The sequence below is a fragment of the Carcharodon carcharias genome, chromosome 7 (assembly GCF_017639515.1).
Source record: "Carcharodon carcharias isolate sCarCar2 chromosome 7, sCarCar2.pri, whole genome shotgun sequence".
NCBI classification, from domain to species: Eukaryota; Metazoa; Chordata; class Chondrichthyes; order Lamniformes; family Lamnidae; genus Carcharodon; species Carcharodon carcharias.
Genome location: NC_054473.1, coordinates 36684351 through 36704224, shown reverse-complemented (window position 1 = coordinate 36704224; position 19874 = coordinate 36684351). Strand labels below are relative to the sequence as shown.

The window sequence follows — 19874 nt, the reverse complement described above, 5'->3', positions numbered from 1 at the left end:
AAATTCTGTTTCTCTGGCTCTAGCCTCATGAGTGTGCCTACTCTCTTTTGTATTTGAGTTTTAACCGGTCCTGACTTTGGTGTGACATTCTTGAATCTTAAAAGCAAAGTTGGATAAATGGAATCTTCAAGACTACTTTTTGAACTCGGGTATAAAGGAAGGATGGCGTGTGCTTCACACTTATCAATCAATTAATGGTTTAAGGCTAAATTTGCATTTGTATTTGTGAGAACTCAAATATATTACAAACCTTATTAGAAGCATGCAAATAACAAAATTGATGCTATGTTATTTGAAAATGTATATAACTACACATACAAAAATAGAGTACTCTATTTTGGCTTAAAACAGGATGGAATAGTCCCAGATTTGCACAAGGTGCGGTAGTGGGAGGGAAAAAGGAAGTTTTATTTACCTGCCGCAATGCTGGTTTTTCACACTATATCATCCCATTCCTGGCACGTCCCGCCTCATTAATAATGCATTCCCAGGAAACATGCCAGATCGCTGGCAGGGCAGCCTTTGATTCGCCCACCCCACCATCACCTTAAGCCTTCAGTAACCCGGGTTTCATATTTAAAGGGCACCCCTGCACAGAGCTAGCATTATCTAAGGCATCGGAAGCTGCTGGAAAATCATGGCTGTCATAGGGAGGAAACATGCTGCTCTAAATTTAGAGATGCCTCCCTTGTGTGCCTACTGAATGCTGTGGAGGCCTACCGTGAAGTCTTATACCTCCGATCTGGGCGAAAACCAGCAAGCAAGGTCACCAATCCAACATGGGAGGCGGTGGTAGCGGTGGTCAGCGCCAATGCCCTGCAAAAGAGGACAGCCACCTAGTGCCGAAGGAGGATGAATGATGTCCTCTGTTCCACCAGGGTAAGTCACTCTTCTCATCACTTTCAACTCACAAGACCATCACACATCCACTGGGATCTCACTCATTGCCAGTCCAAGGGAGATCACTAGTCACTCTCTCACACACACCTGCCCTGCGGGTCATGTCCTCATCCCATCCATGGCACCACTCACCACCCACATATGCCAGACATACTTATTATGGTCTGGCAGGTGTCCATCTGTATTCATGCAGGACAAGCTGGCACACAACAAAAGGGAGATGTCGCAGATTGGTGGAGGAATGCCTGACATCAAGGTCCTCACAGGCTTTGAAAATAGAGTCATCCAGCTGGCCTGCGATGATCTGGACCGTTCCTGTGTTAACGGTAAAGTCAGCGTCAGCGGTGCTCAACCAAGTGAGGATCCAACAATGCAATACCCGTTAGACAACCATACTATGAGTCAGTTCCCCGTTCCGCAATTCCCTGCCATACGCTAATTATCTCTCTTTGCTTTCACAGGCACATCTGGGAAGCAGCCGAGGGGGCCCACAACCCAAATCTGTGACTCAAGCCCTGAAGGCACCTCGGAAGAAAAATCTGACAGTCTAATTGAAGACCCATTACAGCAGTCACCCACACCTTCCATCACCGGAGAGACACACACCTCGTGGGACCTAGTTCTAGAGAAACATTGGACAATCACAATCTGTGGAGAACATCGCACTATCTGATCCACAGCAGACGACGGCAGGATTTCCCAGCTTCTCAGCACTTGGAGGACTGCTGGAGGCCAGAAATCTGCTGAGTTTAAGTCAGATGATGAGTCTTTGGACTTATTTGCTGGAGCTGCAAAGGAAAGCTTGGGAACATCAGGAAGGGATGTCCACTGCATTCCTCAGATTGTAATGCATGGTGGAGGAGTCTGTCCACCTTCTGTCTGAGGCGATAGCGCCAGCATGCCAACGCACCAAGGTCAACACTGGTATGATGGCAGCCACCATGGAGACCTTGGTCCAGGACATTGGTCTTGCACTGCTGTGCGGGCTGAACTCCATCGCCGATACCATAGTTAGCCTCCAACAGTGTCAATGCGAGAGGGTTGCAGGGTAGCTTGATCCCACTCCAGCTTACCCTTCTCCTCAAGGAGTTAGCCAGGGGCCCTTGGGCACCCATAGGGAGGAGGATCAGCAGGTGCACACCCAGAGGCCATCCAGTCAGGTAACTCCGGGAGAGTCCAATTCTTCCAAATCCTCTCTTCCTGTGACCATAGCAACTCCAGCTCCACAGGTCGAGAAGGGTGCCACTGCAACACAGCAGGACCCCAAAAGCAGGCCAAGGCCCTCCAGGTCTCAACCCTCCAGAGGAAGCCGATCAAAGTCATCACAGACATGGCATAGCAGTCAGCAGACTGCCTCCAACTCTGCTGTGGATGTCAGCACCAAAACTTAGCGTCGGGGTTAGGAAGATTAAGATGTAACTAACTCTTCTGAGCACAACCAAAAAATCTAAATTAACAAATCAAGGGACAAATTAAAAGGCAGCCCCTTAAAGGGAAACTGCAAAAACAAAACACAAAACTTAAAGGAAACTTACAAACATTAAATCAAAATGTTATTAAAGGGGTCAATAAAGCACCCCAGTCCCCACGGTGCCAAATGAGCACGGAAGGCCTCGATGGTGCAGGTGGACACTGCATGGTCCCTCTCCAGGGGCATCCGGCCGCGAGTTAAGAAGATGCAGTTGCACAGCCTGGGCACAGGCGTTAATCATTTTTACTTAATGTCCATATAGTAAATAAACTCCTAAAAATGTCTCCTTGCCTATGGCTCTTTGTTATGATAAGCAGTGTTCATGTCATTCAGATGTGAAACCTTGGTTCCTGCACAAGATAAAGGCAGGTGTCTCAGTCCAGGGCTTCTTCCCTGTGCAGTGTGCGTAACCTTTAGACCAAAGTGATAGTCCGGCTAAACACTCACTGGATACGTAGTGATGCCTGCATCTTGATGATGCTTGTCATTGCTGCCAGAATGTCTTGGGCAGGCATCACAGAGTTCCATCATTCTCTCTTTGTGCTTTTAGCACCTTTGAGGTGGGTCTGGTCCCCCATCTCTTCAGCAACTGTGACCGGTGACGCTATGCTCCTGAAGGGGTCAGGTTCTGAAGGCTGACAAAGGATCAGGTGCATTTAAAGTTTCACAGCTACGTCTCCATTATATGACCGTGATCACAGAGCGCAAGTGAGCTGCCCTCAGCTAGACAGGAATCAACGTAGGCAATGTGATGATTTATGGAATGTCCTCACTGCACGTTGTCATCATCCTCTGGAGCCTAGTGACTATTAGGTCCTCCACTGTGTCTCCGTGACATGAGCCTGAACACTGAGGGTATGTGCACTGCCATCAGCCACACAGGAGTCAAACTTTCACAGATGCAAGATGAAGATGTCAGGACTGTCCTCATTGCATCTCACCATCACCCTCCACGAATCTTTGGTTTTGAGAACCTCCCAAGAGCACCAGCCTTGTCTGGGCAGTGCAATAGTTTCATCACCGGCATCCTCACCTTCTTGGACCTCATCACCATCATCCCCCTTCGACGTCTTCGTCATTGGAGGATACATACAACTCCTCTACCTCCTCCTCAGCCAGGTCCTCTCCACTTTGAAGCGTCGGGTTGTGGAGCACACAGAAGCTACGATGATGCACAACACCCTCTGGGGGTTGTATTGCAGTATTCCACCGGACATGTCGAGACAATGGAACCTCATTTTCAAAACTCCTATAGTTTTCCCCACCAAAGTCCAGGTCACGACATGAGCCACACGGGTGTCGTCAGCCACGTCCTCTGCGGGTAGCCCTTGTCCCTGAGGAGCCAAACCTGCAGCTTCTCTAGACCCTGGAAGATGTCAGGGATCTGAGACTTGCTAAGGATGTATAAGTCGTGGATGCTCCCTGGGAATCGGGCACAGACCTGAAAGATGTGTTTGTGGTGGTTGCACACCAGCTGAATATTCAGCGAGTGGATGCCCTTGCAGTTGACATAGTTGACTGCTTGTTGCCACAGAGATCTAGGTGCCATGTGAATGCAGTTAATGATACCCTGCACCTGTGGGAAACCAGAGATCTGCGCAAATCCCTTCGCAGTGATGGGGTCCATGACCTCCTGGATACATCTGTGCTTGGAGGCTTGCGAAATCCCACACAGCTCACCGTGAAGCCCTAGAAGGAGCCACTTGTGTAAAAATTGAGCGCCCTGATCACTTTCAAGGCCACTTTCAGGGGATGCCCTCCATGTCCTGGTAGCATCAAATCCTGCAGCAGGTGGCATATATGACTGTCCAGTTCCCTAGGCATGCTCAGTCTTCAGCAACACTGATTCTCAGTCTTCTTGCCTATAGACCCTGGGTCTAGCGAGGCACCTACAAGCAATGGCTCACTGTAGATCTTCAGCTGTGTGAGCAGCAGGCCCTGCTGCCCCTTCTCCTTTAGGGAGGTGCTCCTCCATTTGCTGAGCCAGGCGTCTCTGCTGCTTTCTTCTTCCACTTCTCTGGTCTCGGTAAGCCATGAGACACACTGCTAAATCACCTGACTGCAGGATCCTGATGTGTGGGTTAGCATATGTGTCCTAAGAATCTCTCTTGGTTAAGCCTGAAGGCCCCTTCACACATGCAGGAGAGTGCTGGCCACAGTTGGATGGCCAGTGTGTAGTGCGTCCTTTGGCTATCCGAAACCCCACCCACCTCCATCTCTCTCCACTTGACTGGTTAGCAGCAGCTTTGGCCATTGGACTGCATGCTGTGCTCTCAGCTCAGGCATTCTCCTAACCCACACTGCAAGGCTGTGCTGTAAGCTTGAACCATAATGGATACTGGTCTACACCTTAATAGAGACATTGCAAGGGGCTGTGAGAGCCTGCACCATGGCCACCTTACGCAAGGGGGTTGTACTACTAGCCCAGTCGGCCAATTGCTCTGTTGCCCCCTGAAATGCACATTAATTTGCAGTCTGCACCCAAGAGTTCAAAAGTTCTGGAGCATTTCGTGGCACTTTCATGCTTTTGCGATGCTTGAGTGGGCAGAAAAGCTTCAGAGGCCCAACTCCAAGAATGTCAATGGAGCTGCAGTTGAACAATTTCAGCTGCAAAAGAATGCTCACTTTTGACAAGTTTTTCCAAGCGTGTGGCCACTTACTCCACGCCCCCTCCCCACAACTCCTGGCATATGCTTAAGTCTTTCCTTCAGTATGTCTCTGTTGCCTTGCCCCCCACCACCCTCACCCTCCTGGTCTGACCTACACTGGAGTCCTTCCCCTCCCAAAAGGGAAAAACAGTAAAAACTGAGAAATAAGAATACTGGTCCAAACTGATTTTGTATACCTTAAAATGGAACACCAATAAAACTGGGAAATAAGAGTACTGGTCCACACTGTTTTTTCCTTCTGGGCTGGCACCACATTGAAAAAGCGACATGCCTGTGCTCCCTGTGAATGTGCAGCACCTCATCCTTGATGTCCAAGGGGCAATGCTCATGAGCGCTGCACGAGTTTGTGCATACTAACCTCCAAGTTCTTCTCGAAACTTGGATCACCTGGTGCATGTCTTTTAAAGGCAGTCGTGAAGCATGCTGTTCTGAAGTCTCACTAACATAGGTGGTAAATTTGACGTCGGGGGTGATCCTGGTGACCAGGGCTTATAATTCGACGCAAATGTATTAAAATGACATTCCCGAAATGCGGCGGTGGGAAAGGCAGCCCACTATTGACAGGTGGAGCGGACAATCGCCAACTGGTTTCACAATGGCATTCTCACCATATTGTCCCCCCCCCCCACCCACCATGATGCCCTATGCCAATGGGGCCAGAAAAATCCAGTCAGAAAATGCTGGAAATGCTTAGGAGGTCTGGTAGCATCTGTGAAGAGAGAAAAGTTGAAGGGGAGGGAATGTTATGGAGCCCACATGAGCAAGAAACATGGTATGCGGGACGACTTAATTAGGTGGGATGCAAACTTCTGTTTTCCCATTGGCAGGTTGAAAGGCAGAGAATCAGTGCTGAGGAGGGTTGTGGAGTGGCGTCAGGGGCATGGAGGAGTGGAAAAGGAATCCAGGGGAGCACAGAGGTTGGGGTAGGGAGCATGGAAGAGCAAAGGAGGGAAGGCCTGGCATCCTGGGTGTGTTGTGGGGAGGTGGTAGGGACAGTGAATTGAAGAAAATGAAGGTGATGTCAGTATTTTCCAAATCTGTATCCATCTCAGAGTGTTGGCTTGCTGAGTCCCTGTAGGCTTTTTGAGTTCATCTACGACATTTCAATTGTACCTGCTGAAACTGCAGTTGGATAATGTCCTTTATAACACACAGAAGGGAGGGCCAGCTAAGCCTGCAAGTTCAGCCATGTGCCACAGAGTGTCGAGTACAACACGCCACTTTTTTTCTTCCACAATTAAGGAAATGTCCCTAACTTCCCTGTAAACATCAATGCATGTCAACCATGAGGCATGCCAGGACATTTAGTTCTCTGACTAAACTAGTGTCAACAAATAATGATGATCCATACAATAATCAAGTGAAATCAATGTAATGTGAAATAATTAGGAGTGAAATTTAATTTTGGAAAACACCTGTGCCACCTTTGTGCTTTCAAGTCTGATGTTAATTGCAACGTAGTTGGGCAGGAAAGTTATGGCTGGGTCAGTAAGTAATACATGAAGAGACAGGCGACTATGTCAGAGTGAGACGGAGACTGAGTGAGTAGCAAATTAGGCTCATGTGGGAACTCGGTGCACACGGGAAAGAGGTGTGGTATACATAGGAATATTCTAAGTCAGCAACAGGAGCAGCTGAGCAGAAACGGACTTGAGCGTAAATCTCACATTTAAAGCTGACTTTGAAAAAAAAATCGAACAGTGACATCACAGGAAAACCATAAATTTGTTGGTTGGTAAGAAACTGCTGTTAGGGAATATCTTTAAATAGCTGTAAATTAGAAAAGCGTGTTATTTTTAAAGAAGTACTGCTTAGATTTGAGTAGGAAACACTCGGAATAAGGGTAGGCCAAAGCGAGGGACCTACACTAATATAAATAAACCAAAGTAAAATAAAGTTAATGTATGGTAAGTAAAATAAGACATGGCAGGGCTCTGTCATGTGTAATGTGTGTCCTGTAAGTTATGACCTCGGCGACCACATGTGCAGGAAGTGCTGCCGACTGCAGAAGCTTGAGTTCCGGGTTTCAGAGCTCGAGTGACAGCTGGAGTTACTGTGGTGCATTCATGAGGCTGAGAACTATGTGGATAGCACATTCAGAGAGGTGGTCACACCGCAAGTTAGGAGCATGGAGGCAGAAAGAGAATGGGTGACCGCCAGGCAGTCCAACAGAAACAGGCAGGGAGCACAGGAGTCCTGTTCACTAATCAGTTTTCTGTTTTGGTTACTGGTGATGGCGTTGGTTCCTCAGAGGAATGCAGTCAGAGCCAAGTTTGTGGTACCACAAGTAGCTCAGCTGTACAGGAGGGGAGGAAGAAGCAAGAAAGAACAGTAGTGGTAGGGGATTCGTTAGTTAGGGGAACAGCCATTTCTGCAGCTGTAGACGTGACTCCAGGATGGTACGTTGCCTCCTTGGTGCTAGGGTCTAAGATGTCACTGAGCGGCTGCAGAACAATCTTCTGCGGGAGAGTGAACAGCCAGAGGTTGTGACCCATGTTGGTACCAATGACTTAGATAGGGGGATGTGGTCCTGCAGTCAGAATTTAGGGTGCTAGGTAGAAAATTAGCAAGCAGGACCTCAAAAGTAGTAAACACCAGATTACTTCTAGTGCCATGTGAAAATGAGTACAACAATAGGAGGATAAGGCAGATGAATGCGTGGCTGAAAAGATGATGCGGGGAAAGGACTTTAGATTTCTGGGATTCTGGGACTGGCTCTGGGGGAGATGGCACCTGTACAGAGCCGGGACTGAATTTCTCGGAGTGTGTTTTGCTCATGTTGTTGGGGGGCTTTAAACTAACTTGGCAGGGGTGTGGAAACCAGGAGAGAATATTAGAGAGTAATATCAAGGTGCACAAAGTACTGGGAGAAACAGAAAGCACTTGAATAGAGAATAGTAAGTTAATCGGTGGAGTCAGAGAAAGGGCAAAAGTAATTAAGTCTAAATCAGGGTTATACTGCATGTACGTGAATGCACGGAGTATAGTAAATAAGATTGGTGAATTACAGGTGCAGAATGACATGCAGAATTATGACGTTGTGGCAATAACAGAGACCTGGCTCAAAGAAGGACAGGACTAGATATTAAATATTGCTGGGGGCAAGGTGTTCAGGAAAGATAGGGCAGAAAGAAAAGGATGAGGGGTGGCTGTGTTGATTAAGGAGAGCACTGCAGTGCTGGAGAAAGAGGACGTCCCAGAGGGTTCAAGTACAGAATCAATTTGGCCAGAGCTAAGGAACAAAAAGGGTGCAATTACATTGCTCGGTGTAGTCTATAGGCCACCAACAAGTGGTAAGAATAGTGAGAAACAAATCTGCAGGGAAATTACAGAGAGGTGCAAATATTATACAGTAATTATAATGAGGGACTTAAATTACCTGAATATAGACTGGGATAGTGGTATTGTAAAGGACAGAAAGGGGCAAGGGTTCAGGAGAATTTTCTACAGTAGTATGTGTCCAGTCTAACAAGAAATGAGGCACTGCTAGACCTGGTTCTTAGAAATTAGGCCAAGTAGATCAAGTGTCACTGGGAATGTTTAGGAGACGGTGATCATTTTAACATAAGGTTTAGGATGACTGTAGAAAAGGACAATCCAGAGTAAGAATAATTAACTGGGGGAGAGCTGACTTCAATGAGGCAAGAATGGAGCTGGGCTGGATGGAACTAAAGGTTGGCAAGAAAAACTATTGCTAGACAATGGGCCACCTTCAAAGAGGAAATGGTTCGGGCACAATCAAGGTATATTCCATCAAAAAGGAAAGGTAGAGCAAACAAATCCAGAGCTCCCTGGATGAATAAGGAGATAGAAATTAAGATAAAGAAGAAAAAGTGTGCTTATGACAGGTGTCAGATAGAAGATACAATTGAGAACCAAGCTGAATACAGAAGCTTCAGAGGAGAGGTCAAGAAGCAAATAAGAGAAACGAAGAAGGATTATGAGAAAAGACTAGCAGCCAACATAAAGGGGAATCTCAAAGTTTTCTATAGCCACATAAATAGTAAAAGGGTGTCAAAGGAGGAGTAGGGCTGATTGGGGACCAAAAAGGGGATTTACACATGGAGGCAGGAGGTGTGGCTGAGATGTTAAATGAATGCTTTGCATCTATCTTTACTAAGGAAGCAGATGTTACCCAGGCCATGGTGACACAGGAGGAAACTGTCACCAGAAGGGCTCAAAATTGATAAGGAGAAGGTATTGGATAAATTGTCAGGACTTAAAGTTGACAAGGCACTGGTACTGAATGAGATGCCGCCAAGGATATTGATGGAAGTGAGAGTGGAAATTGCAGTGACACTGGCCATAATCTTTCAGTCTTCATCAGGGTAGTTCCTTCAGACTCAGGGTAGGTATCAGAGGACTGGAGAGTTTCAAACATTACATTCTTGTTCGAAGAGGTTGTAAGGATATGCCCAGCAATTACAGAGCAGCCAGTTTAACTTTGGTGGAGGGGAAGCTTCTAGAAACAATTATTCAGGATAGAATTAGTAATCACATGAAAAAATGTGGGTTGATTAGGAAAAGTCAGCATGGATATCTAAAGGGAAAATCGTGTTTAATTAACGTCCTGGAGTTTTTTGAAGAGTTAATAGAGAGGGTTGATGAGGATAACGCTGTTGATGTGGTGCACGTTGACTTCCAAAAGACATTTGATACAATGCCATACAACAGACTTGTTAGAAAAGTTATAGCTCAGGATAAAAGGAACAGCAGCAACATGGATACAAAATTGGCTGAGTAATAGGAAACAGCGAGTAATAGTTAATAGATATTTTTTGAGCTGGAGGAAGGTTCATAGTGCAGCTCCCCTGGGGTTAGTATTGGGGCCTTTGCTTTTCCTGATATATATTAGTGATCTAGATCTTGGTGTGCAGGGGACAATTTCAAAGTTTGTGGATGATACAAAACTTGGAAGCTTTGTAAACTGTGAGGAGGACAGTGTAGAACTTCAAAAGGACATAGACAAGTTGGTGGAGTGGGCAGATAGGTGGCAGATGAAGTTCAATGCAGAGAAGTGTGAGGTGATTCATTTTGGCAGGAAGAACATAGAGACACAATATGAAATAAGGGGTACAACTCTAAAGGGTGTGCAGGAGCAGAGGGACCTGGGTGTACCTGTGCATAAGTCATTAAAGATGGCAGGACAGGTGGAGTGAGCAATTAATAACACATACAGTATTGTAGCTTTATTAATAGGAGCATAGAGTACAAGAACAAGGAGGTTATGCTGAACTTGTATAGGACACCAGTTAAACCTAAGCTGGAGTATTGTGTACAATTCTGGGCGCCACACTTTAGGAAGGACTCATTGGAGAGAGTGCAGAAGAAGTTTACAAATATAGTTCCAGGGATGAGCAGCTTCAGTTATGAAGATAAATTGGAGAAGTTGGGACTGATCTCCTTGGAGAGGAAAAGGCTAAGATAAGACTTGATAGAGATGTTTGAAATCATGAGGGGGCTGGCAGAGTAGATAGGGAGGATGAGAGGGCATAGATTTAAAGTGATTTGCAAAAGAAGCAAATGCGATGTGAGAAAAAAAACTTTTCCACATAGCGAGCAGTTCGGGCCTAGAGTACATTGCCCGGAGGTGTTGTGGCGGCAGGTTCATTCGAGGCATTCAAGAAGGCAATAGGTGATTATTTAAATAGAAACAATATGCAAGGTTACGGGGAAAAGGCAGGAGAATGGCACTGAGCCATAATGCTCATTCGGAGAGCCAGTGTAGACATGATGGGCCGAATGGCCTCCATCTGCACCGTAACAATTCTATGATTCTGTGATTTAACGCAGACACTCCCTGTTTAACCAAGAGGCTCTTTATAGTCCTCCTGCATTGTTAGCTGATGGTGGGTTTCACCAATGAAATGCTTCCCCTGTCGCTGAAGTGCACATGTTTTCCATGCATGACATCAGCACTTAGAATTCAACTGTAATTGTGTGGGAAACAGGCAAAAGAAAGAGAGCATAAGTGGTGCACAGTTCTGGATACAACATTAGGAATGGCACGCTGTTGACAAAATCCTGGTCACAGAGTTAATATTTCAGGCTGATGACTTGATGAAAGGTCATGGACCTGAAACCTTAGATGCTTCTTCACAGGTGCTGCCTGAACTAAGTGCTTCCAGCATTTTCTGTTTTTGTTTCAGATTTACAACATCTGCAGTATTTTGCTTTTTACTCTATTCTGGCCAATTATGGTTCCTGCTTTCAGAGGCATGGCATATATAAATTTATTCAAGTCAGCTTTGAACATAAATATCATGTCAATATCAAGTATCACTATATTTAATTTAGGCACCTTTCTACAGTAAGAATTCTGATCCAGATCCACACAAATCTTACCCTCTGTTTTGATTTTCAAAGCTGTTCTCACCAAGGCAAAAAGAGTTGCATTGAACATCACTGTTCCATCACTATTCAGGGGCATGTTCATGGCTACCAATCTCTGTAATTTAAAGAAAATAGCAAATTTTATATATATATATATTATAAAATATTTCACCATGTTATTTTACTTACTGTTTAGGTAAGAATTAAGACAAAAATATTATCATTTGAGCAATCTAAGGTGGTTTTCTGAATAACCTTTTATTTTTCCTGACTCAGCATAAGTTCCATTACAGCATCATAATGACACAGAAGGACATTTGATCCTATCGAGTCCATGCTAGCTCTCTGTAGAGTAATCCAATCAGTCCCATTCCCCTTCTCTATTTCAATAGCCCGGCAAGTTTATTTCTCCCAATTTCCCATCCAATTTCCTTTTGAAATCATTTATTATTTCTGCTTCCACTGCACTCAGAGACAAAGAATTCTAGTCATTACCATTCACTGCATAGAAAAGTTCTTCCTCACAAGCCCCTGCATTTTTTGCCCAAACCCTTTGTCCTTGTGCCATCAACTAATAAAAACAGTTTTCCTCTGTCCACTATATCTAAACCTTTCATTATCTTGTACATCTTTATCAAATCTTCTCTCAATCTGTTTTACCCCAAGAAGAAGAACTCCAGCTTCTTTAAACTAACCTTGTTGCTAAGATCACTCATCCCTGGAACCATCCTCACTACCTAAAGTGTAGTGACCAGAACTGGATGGTATACTCTAGTTGTGGCCTAAAGAGAGTTATCTCTATTTAGGAAGCCCAAGATCCCATATGCTTTGCTAATTACTCTCTCAGTATATCCTGGCCACCTTCAAAGAGAATGCATACAAACTCAACAATGTCATTATGGAAGCTTGTCTGAGAGCCCAGACAACCATTACTCTTGTTGAAACAGCTGCACCCCAGAGAAAACATTGCTTGATTGATAGTTCAGGCTCTCTGATCTCTACAGTCAATTTCACAATGATTACTTACAAAAGGTTAAGTGGTTTCAAGGGCTTGTGTTTTTTGTTATTGACACTTTAAAGGGTTTAGATGATTGGCACTTCTATTGCCTTCTATTGAAATTACGTTTTTTAACATAATAAAAAGTTATGAATGAATTACTTTGTTTTAAAAGCTTTGTGTTTTACATGTACGATTGTCACTATAGGGGTCATTGGTTCTATAAAGTGTATAATGGCTCAATGGGCATAGAAATGCCCTAGATTGGTATTGGGGGTATGATGGCCCATCACGGGTGGGTGGAGGGGCACAGCTCGGCATAGGGAATATGAGGAGGACCTTTCGAACTCATCTTTTAAAAGGTCCCCTCATGCAGACTATGGTTAATGACTCCTCTGAGGGTTCATGAACCACGAATCTTTAAAAACCTGGCCCGACTCAATGAAAATTGCAGAGGAATAGGACTTGCCTATCCCTATCTCTACAATGGAGCTGGCCACATTGGGAGTGCTGGATGCAAGCTTTTGACAGGAACCAGCTAGCACCTTTTAAAGGCACTCCCGAAAATCAGACAGCCCAGGAATGGGGTTGGAATTTCCAAAGTTAGGACCTGCCTGTCCATTTTTGATGGGCTCCCAAGTCATCTCAGCTCAGTGAAAATTCAACCCTAAATGTCTTCCCTATTCAGTACTGTCACTGCAGGATAATTAAGAATGAATTGAATTAAAAGCAACAGAATATAGGAAATAGGAGCAGAAGTAGGCCATTCAGCCCCTCAAGCCTGCTTTGCCAATAAATAAGTTCATGGCTGATCTTCAACCTCAACTCCAGTTTCCCTCCCAACCTTCAAATCTCTTGATTCCCTTTTAGTCCAAAAATCCATCAATCTCAGTCTTGAATATACTTAATGACTGAGCATCCACAGTCCTCTGGGTGGGGGATTCCAAAGTTTGACAATCACCTGAATAAAGAAATTCCTCCTCATCTCAGTCCTAAATGATAGACCTCTGATCCTCAGACTATGACACCCAGTTATAGACTCTCCAGCTAAGAGAAACAGCCTCTCAGCATCTATCCTCTCAGAATCTTATACGTTTCAATGAAATGACCTCTGATCTATCTAAACTCCAGACAGTATAGGCCCATTCTACTCAGTGTCCTCACAGGGCAAATCCCTCATCACAGGAATCAATCTAATGAACCTTCCTTGCATAAGACAATTACATTCTTCCTTGGGTATAGAGATCAAAACTGTACACTACTCCAGGTGTTGTCCTACCAAAGCACTATAAATTGCACCAATACTTCCTTACTCTTGTATTGCAACTCCCTTGCTATAAAGGCCAACATATCAGTTGCCTAATATCTTGCTGTATTTGCATGTTAACCTTTTGCATTTCATGTACAAAGACACTCAAATCCCAACATTAAATAGTTTCTCAAACTTTAAAAAATATTCTGTTTTATTATTCTTCCTACAAAGTGAATTACCTCATATTCTTGAATATGAACTACACTGACAATCTCCCCAAACTTGTACTAATGACATTCCACTTCACAATATTGTTACATTAAGATTTTCAGTCACAAGGTGTTAGCAGGTCTGAACAGCAGAATAAGATTTTTTTGAATTTTGCTTTGCGCCAATGAAAAAGAATTTTAAGTCTAAACTCACAGCAGTAGAAATTTTGAACAATAAACATAATTTTTGACCACTACAGTATCAAATCAACCTTCCACGTCAGGCGTATCACAATGTCAGTGCTTTCATGGCCACCAGGCATAATTTTTAATTGGGTCACAAGAAACCTTGAGAGGTAATGTGCCGTTTTATGGATTGGAGCCCAGGGTATCTGTTTAATTCTCAGGAACTATAATTCTCTAACACTGAGTGCAGGAAAACCTATGTTGGCCAAATGTGATATTTATGAGCCTTCATTTGAATATTTGCATAAATATTAATTGTTAGTACAATTAAATGAAGCTGATTCATTTTGAGGATAGACCCGTTTATATCACAGATATAAATTGGATGAAATAAACTGTAATATCTTAGATACAATACTGATTAGCCTGCCCAGTTTCTGCAAGAACAGTCCTCAGAAATGGGTTACATGGACAAGTATATTCAAATTATCAGTATCACTAATCAATGAAACTTTTAACTTAATAATTTGCCTTACCTTGCATGCAACTCTATGTGGACAAAGTTTTCCAAAGCCCAGTGGTGGTTGAATACGTCGAAGTAGAGTAACTACATCAAGATGTTTTATTCTTCCTCTACCAAGAATTGAGTTTTCAAACCATGAGAAAATGATCAGTTAAAGAAGTATGATAATGAAACCTACCATACTTTAATCTTATTGGTTCACTAGGTAATAATGAATTCAGTGCCAAATTACAACATCTATCTCCATAAATGTCTATGTGCACAAAATAACATTGGCTTTCATTGGAAGTTATCTTAAATTAACTCTCCAAGAATCATAGTTGATAGCAACAACAAAGACACGGGCAGCAGAGTTTTGGATGGCTTCAAGTTTACGGAGGGTAGAATGTGGGAGACCAGCCAGGAGTGTATTGGAATAGTCATGTCTAGAAGTAAGAAAGGCACAAATGAGAGAATGTCACAGGGCAGTTGTTCTGCTGTTATGCTCAAAATCAGTTTACTTAGGGCAGAATTTTATGCTGATTGGGCGGGCGGGCATGCGCCTGACCAGATCTGATGTGAAATTGCGTGAGATGACGTCAGGTGAGCATCCTGACGTCACCCCACGCTCACGCAATATTTTGGTCTGCAGGGGCACATGGGTATCAGAGCCATGCCCACCATCAATCAAGTGGCCAGGTAAGACAATTAAAAAGGCAATCAACCAAGATTTCACATTATCTGTGCAATTTCGCACTCTTGCACAGGCAAAATGGGCAGACGGGCACCGGCAATTTGCAAAACCTCATCCAAGGGCGGGATAAATAGGGTTAGCAGCATTGCCGGTGTGAGTAGTGATGAGTTTTGGAGATAGTTTGCTGCTGGTTGCTTATTGGTACTTGGCAGCTTCATCTCTGTTCAGGGCTTCATTCTTAGCATTTCCAGGCTTCATTTCAGGACTCATTGGTGTCTCCAAGAGCCTGGAGGATTCAGACCATGTGGACCCTTCCAGATATCAGACAGCCTTCTGTGACCCTGGTAATGGGGATTGTGGTCTCCACTGGTGGCACCTCTACTGAGGAGGAAGAGAGGGGCAGAAGGGAGAAGAGGCCAGGTGTCTGAATGCGGCTTCCAGGGAAGCAACCTGAAGGAGGAGAGGTGCAGGGTCAGCAGATAGCCCAAGGCGTTAGGGGCTGCCGAAGATGCCATTATCCTGTTGCCAGGGTTTACAGGCAGCGATGCAGCTACTTCAATATGTCTGAGGTGTAATGCCAAAGGAGGTTCCGCCTCCCAAGGGAGACAGAGACCTCCATTTGTCAGATGATTGGGCCTGAGATCACCTCCGACTGTGGGTGGACGCCCCATGCCAGTGGCTCTGAAGGTCACAGTGGCTCTCAAACATCTATGCATCTGGCTCTTTCCAGGGGTCAGTGGGGGATCTATCCATAATTGCTTCAAGCTAGTGACAGAAGTTCAGGCGGGTATTGACTTCGTTTCCGTACGGATGAGGCCAGCCAGGCTGAGTAAGCCAGAGGCTTTGCGGTGATTGCTGGGTTCACCTGTATCCAGGCTGCCATCGAGTGGCCATCAAGGCTCCAGGGTGTCAGCCGGGTGACTTCGTCAACAGAAAGGGAATCCACTCCATGAAGTGCATGACCATAGGATGCAGATTCTGCAAGTCTGTGCAAGGTACCCAGGCAGCTCTCATGATGCTTATATCCTGAGACAATCCCGGGATCCGAGGCTCTTCAGTGCTCCAGCCCAACTGGATGGATGGCTACTGGGTGACAAGGGCTATCCATTGAAAAGGTGGCTTATATCACCTCCCAGCCACCCAAGAACAGAGGCAGAGCAGTATTGTAATGGGAGACATGCCTCCACAAGGGCAGTGATAGAGAGAACCATAGGTCTTCTGAAGATGAACTTCCAATGCCTGGTCCGTTCAGGAGAAGCACGACAATACCCCCCAGAACAGGTGTCACTGATCATGGTTGCATGCTGCACTCTCCCCAATCTGGCATCGGCAAAGGGGGACCCACTAGAGGAAGAGGATCTTGATGCAGCTGCACAGCCACAGAGAATGAATCCAGTAGTTAGTCAGAAGAGGAGCACGATGAGAAGAACACTGAGGGTTTGGAGGCAGATCTCTGTAACCCCCAAGAAGGCAGGGACACCTTAATCCAAAGCTCCTTCAGCTAGGCTGCCAAATAACCGCTCCCACCTCATGCCAGGGCTGCCGCCTCCATCCAGGATGTCCAAAATGTCCCTGTCATGTGAACCCAAAGTCCATTCAGTGCCTGTGCAATAACGTTTAGAGCCACTCATTATGTACTGGTGTACCCTGCACCAAAATTAAATGGTGAGGCATACTCAGGTCATCACAACATAAGTAAATTTAATGTTATTGTCACATTGAAATCATATTGACATGACCATTACTGGTATTGATGTCCACACCAGTAGACATATAAACCCAAACATAACTGAACAGCAGAGAATCTGTGAACAGTCCCTCTTGTGCTCATGGATGGTGCCTTAAACTTATGTTTGTGAGTGCGACGTCTTGGTGTCCCCACCTTGCTTTCAGCAGCATTGGCGGCAACCTGCTAACTCTGCTGTCTTGTTGGCCTTGATGACCTTGGCGGTCATCCTCTGGCTAGTGGAGCCTGTGCCAGCCCTGCCTGGGAGGAAGCGGAGGAGCAGAGGAGCTGCTGCCCATCATCCGGAGTGCCCTGAGAGGAGCCCGCAGAGGTGACAAGCAGGTTGTGCGCCAACATGAGGTTGCTCCGGACTGCGCTGCTCACCGTTGTTGGGATACTGGGTGCCTAATCCATCTTTCACACTGGCACTGACATTGAGGTCATTGCCTGTGTGAGGGCTTGTGGGTCTGAGTGCAACCCAGGAACCCCTGATTCTGCCCCTGGAGCTGCCGTTCCATCAGAGTCGCCACTCTCTCAATGGAGGAGGCAGTGCGCTGGGCTATGAGGGTCAACGCATGGACTCCTCCACAATGGAGACTATGGCATACAGACCATAATGGATCTCTGCCACATCCTCCCACACATCCCACTGGATGTCCAGCATCTGCGTCTAATGAATGACTCCAGAGGCTCATCTGCCCTCAACCCAGTATCATCCTGGTCCTTAGCAGTCTTCCGACCGCTGGTGCCCTAGGCACTCTCTGCCTCCGCCTGCACCTCAAGCGAGTGTGAAGTGCCCTCACCAATGTGCACCGACAATGTAGCTGATGATCTAATGCCCAACGAGGTGCTGGTACCTGCGCTGGTGCCTGGTTCAGAGTGTGGGTGTGATGCAGGTGCAGACGAAGCCCGGCGGTTCTCTGGCGTCAGGGGTGGCCCTTCGGGATTCAGGGAATGCGTGTGTGCTGGCGAATCTAAGGGAGGACAAGGGCATGTCACTAGTTAAAGTCTTCACACTGTCACTGTGCATGCCAGGCACCCTGGTGAGACAATGGAGATCTGCATCACGGTGCCATCATCTTTCAATGAAGAATGGGGGGAGCCCCCATTTGAGGATTGAGGCTCCAATCAATGAAGAGACTACACTAGAATGCTTGCACAATCCGAAACTCTCACCTCTGTGCACTGCGCTCTCACCTTCATCTGACACCCAGCCTCTCCAGCACCGATTACTCGGGGAGCATGCTGGCTCTCCAGCTCATAGACATAGAATCAAAGACGTTTACAGCTCAGAAGGTGGCCATTTGGCCCACCGTGTCTGTGCCGGTCAACAATGGTCTGACTACACTAATCCCATTTTCCAGTGCTTAGCCCATAGACCTGGAGGCTATGGCAACGCAAGCGAATATCTAAATACTTCTTAAATGTTATGAGAGTTTCTGACTCAATCACCCTTTCAGGCAATGAGTTCCAGACTCTCATCACCCTCTGGGTGAAAAGATTTCTCCTCAACTCCCCTCTTAGCCTTCCGCCTCTTATCTGAAATCTATGTTCCCTGGTTATTGACCGCTCTACTAATGGAAAAATGTGCCTTCCTATCCTCCGTATCTATGCCCCTCATAATCTTATACACTTCTGTTAGATCCCCTCTAACCTTTGCTGCTTCAAGAAAAACAATCCCAGCCTATCCAATCTTTCCTCATAGCTCAGATTCTCCAGCCCAGACAGCATCCTCTACAGCCTCTCTAGTGCAATCACATCCTCCCCTTAATGTGGTAATGCAGTACTCCAGTTGTGGCCTAACCAGCATTTTATACAGTTTCAGCATAACCTCCCTGCTCTTCTATTCTATTTCTCAGCTAATAAAGGCAAATATCCCAAATGTCTTATTAACCACTTTATCTACCAAATGCCTTATTAACCACCTTATCTACCTGCCCTGTTACCTTCAGAGGTCAATGGATATGCACACCAAGGTCCCTCTAATCTTCAGTACTTTCCAGGGTTCTACCATTCATAGTGTAATCCCTTGCCTTGTTAGCCCTCCCCAACTGCATTACCTCACACTTTTCCAGGTTGAATTCCATTTGCCACTGCTCTGCCCACCTGACTAGTCCATTGATATCATCCTGCAGTTTACAGCTATCCTCCTCATTATTTACCATCCTACCAATTTTTGTGTTATCTGCGAACTTCTTGATCATACTCCCTACATTTAAGTCCAAATTATTTATGTACACCACAAACAGCAAGGGTCCCAGCACTGAGCCCTGCGGAACCCCACTGGAAACAGACTTCTCTCTACATTCATCCTCTGCTTCCTGTTTCTCAGCCAATTTTGGATTCAACGTGCCACTTTGCCTTGGATCTCATGGGCTCTTATTTGCTTTACCAGGATACCATGAGGGACTTTATCAAAAGCCTTTCTAAAGACCATGTAGATCACATCAAATGCATTATCCTCATCAACATTCCTGGTTACCTTCTCAAAAAATTCGATCAAATTTGTCAAAAATGACCTTCCCTTAACAAATCCATGCTGACTATCCCTGATTAATCCATGTCTCTCCAAGAGCAGATATACTCTGTCTCTCAGAATTCTTTCTAGTAACTTGCCCGCCACCGAGGCTAGACTGAGTGGCCTGTAATTTCCTGGTCTATCCATTCCTCCCTATTTCAATTATGGGACAATGTTAGCAGTCCTCCAGTCCTCTGGCACCTCACTTGTGGCCAGGGAGGATTTGAAAATTACTGCAGGTCCCTTGATATCTCTTCCCTTGCCTCCCTCAACAGCCTGGGATACATCTCATCTGGGCCTGCAAATGTATCCACTTTTAAGGCTGCTAAACCTGCTAGTATCTCCTTTCTCCCTATGTTAATTTCCTCTAATACTTCACAGTCCTCCACCCTGATGTGTATACTTACAAAATCATTT

At 45.5% G+C, this 19874-nt stretch overlaps 1 protein-coding gene across 1 annotated transcript in view; it reads right to left on the bottom strand.

Annotated features, from left to right (window-relative positions):
• The window catches only part of LOC121280566 (voltage-dependent L-type calcium channel subunit alpha-1D-like), a 676393-nt gene that overhangs the window by 134719 nt on the left and 521800 nt on the right, over window positions 1–19874 (bottom strand). The window contains exons 38-39 of the mRNA XM_041192702.1: window positions 14554–14650; window positions 11386–11488 (exon numbers count right to left, since the gene is read on the bottom strand). Coding sequence (XP_041048636.1) covers window positions 11386–11488; window positions 14554–14650 — 200 coding nt within the window. The remainder of the gene's footprint in view (window positions 1–11385; window positions 11489–14553; window positions 14651–19874) is intronic.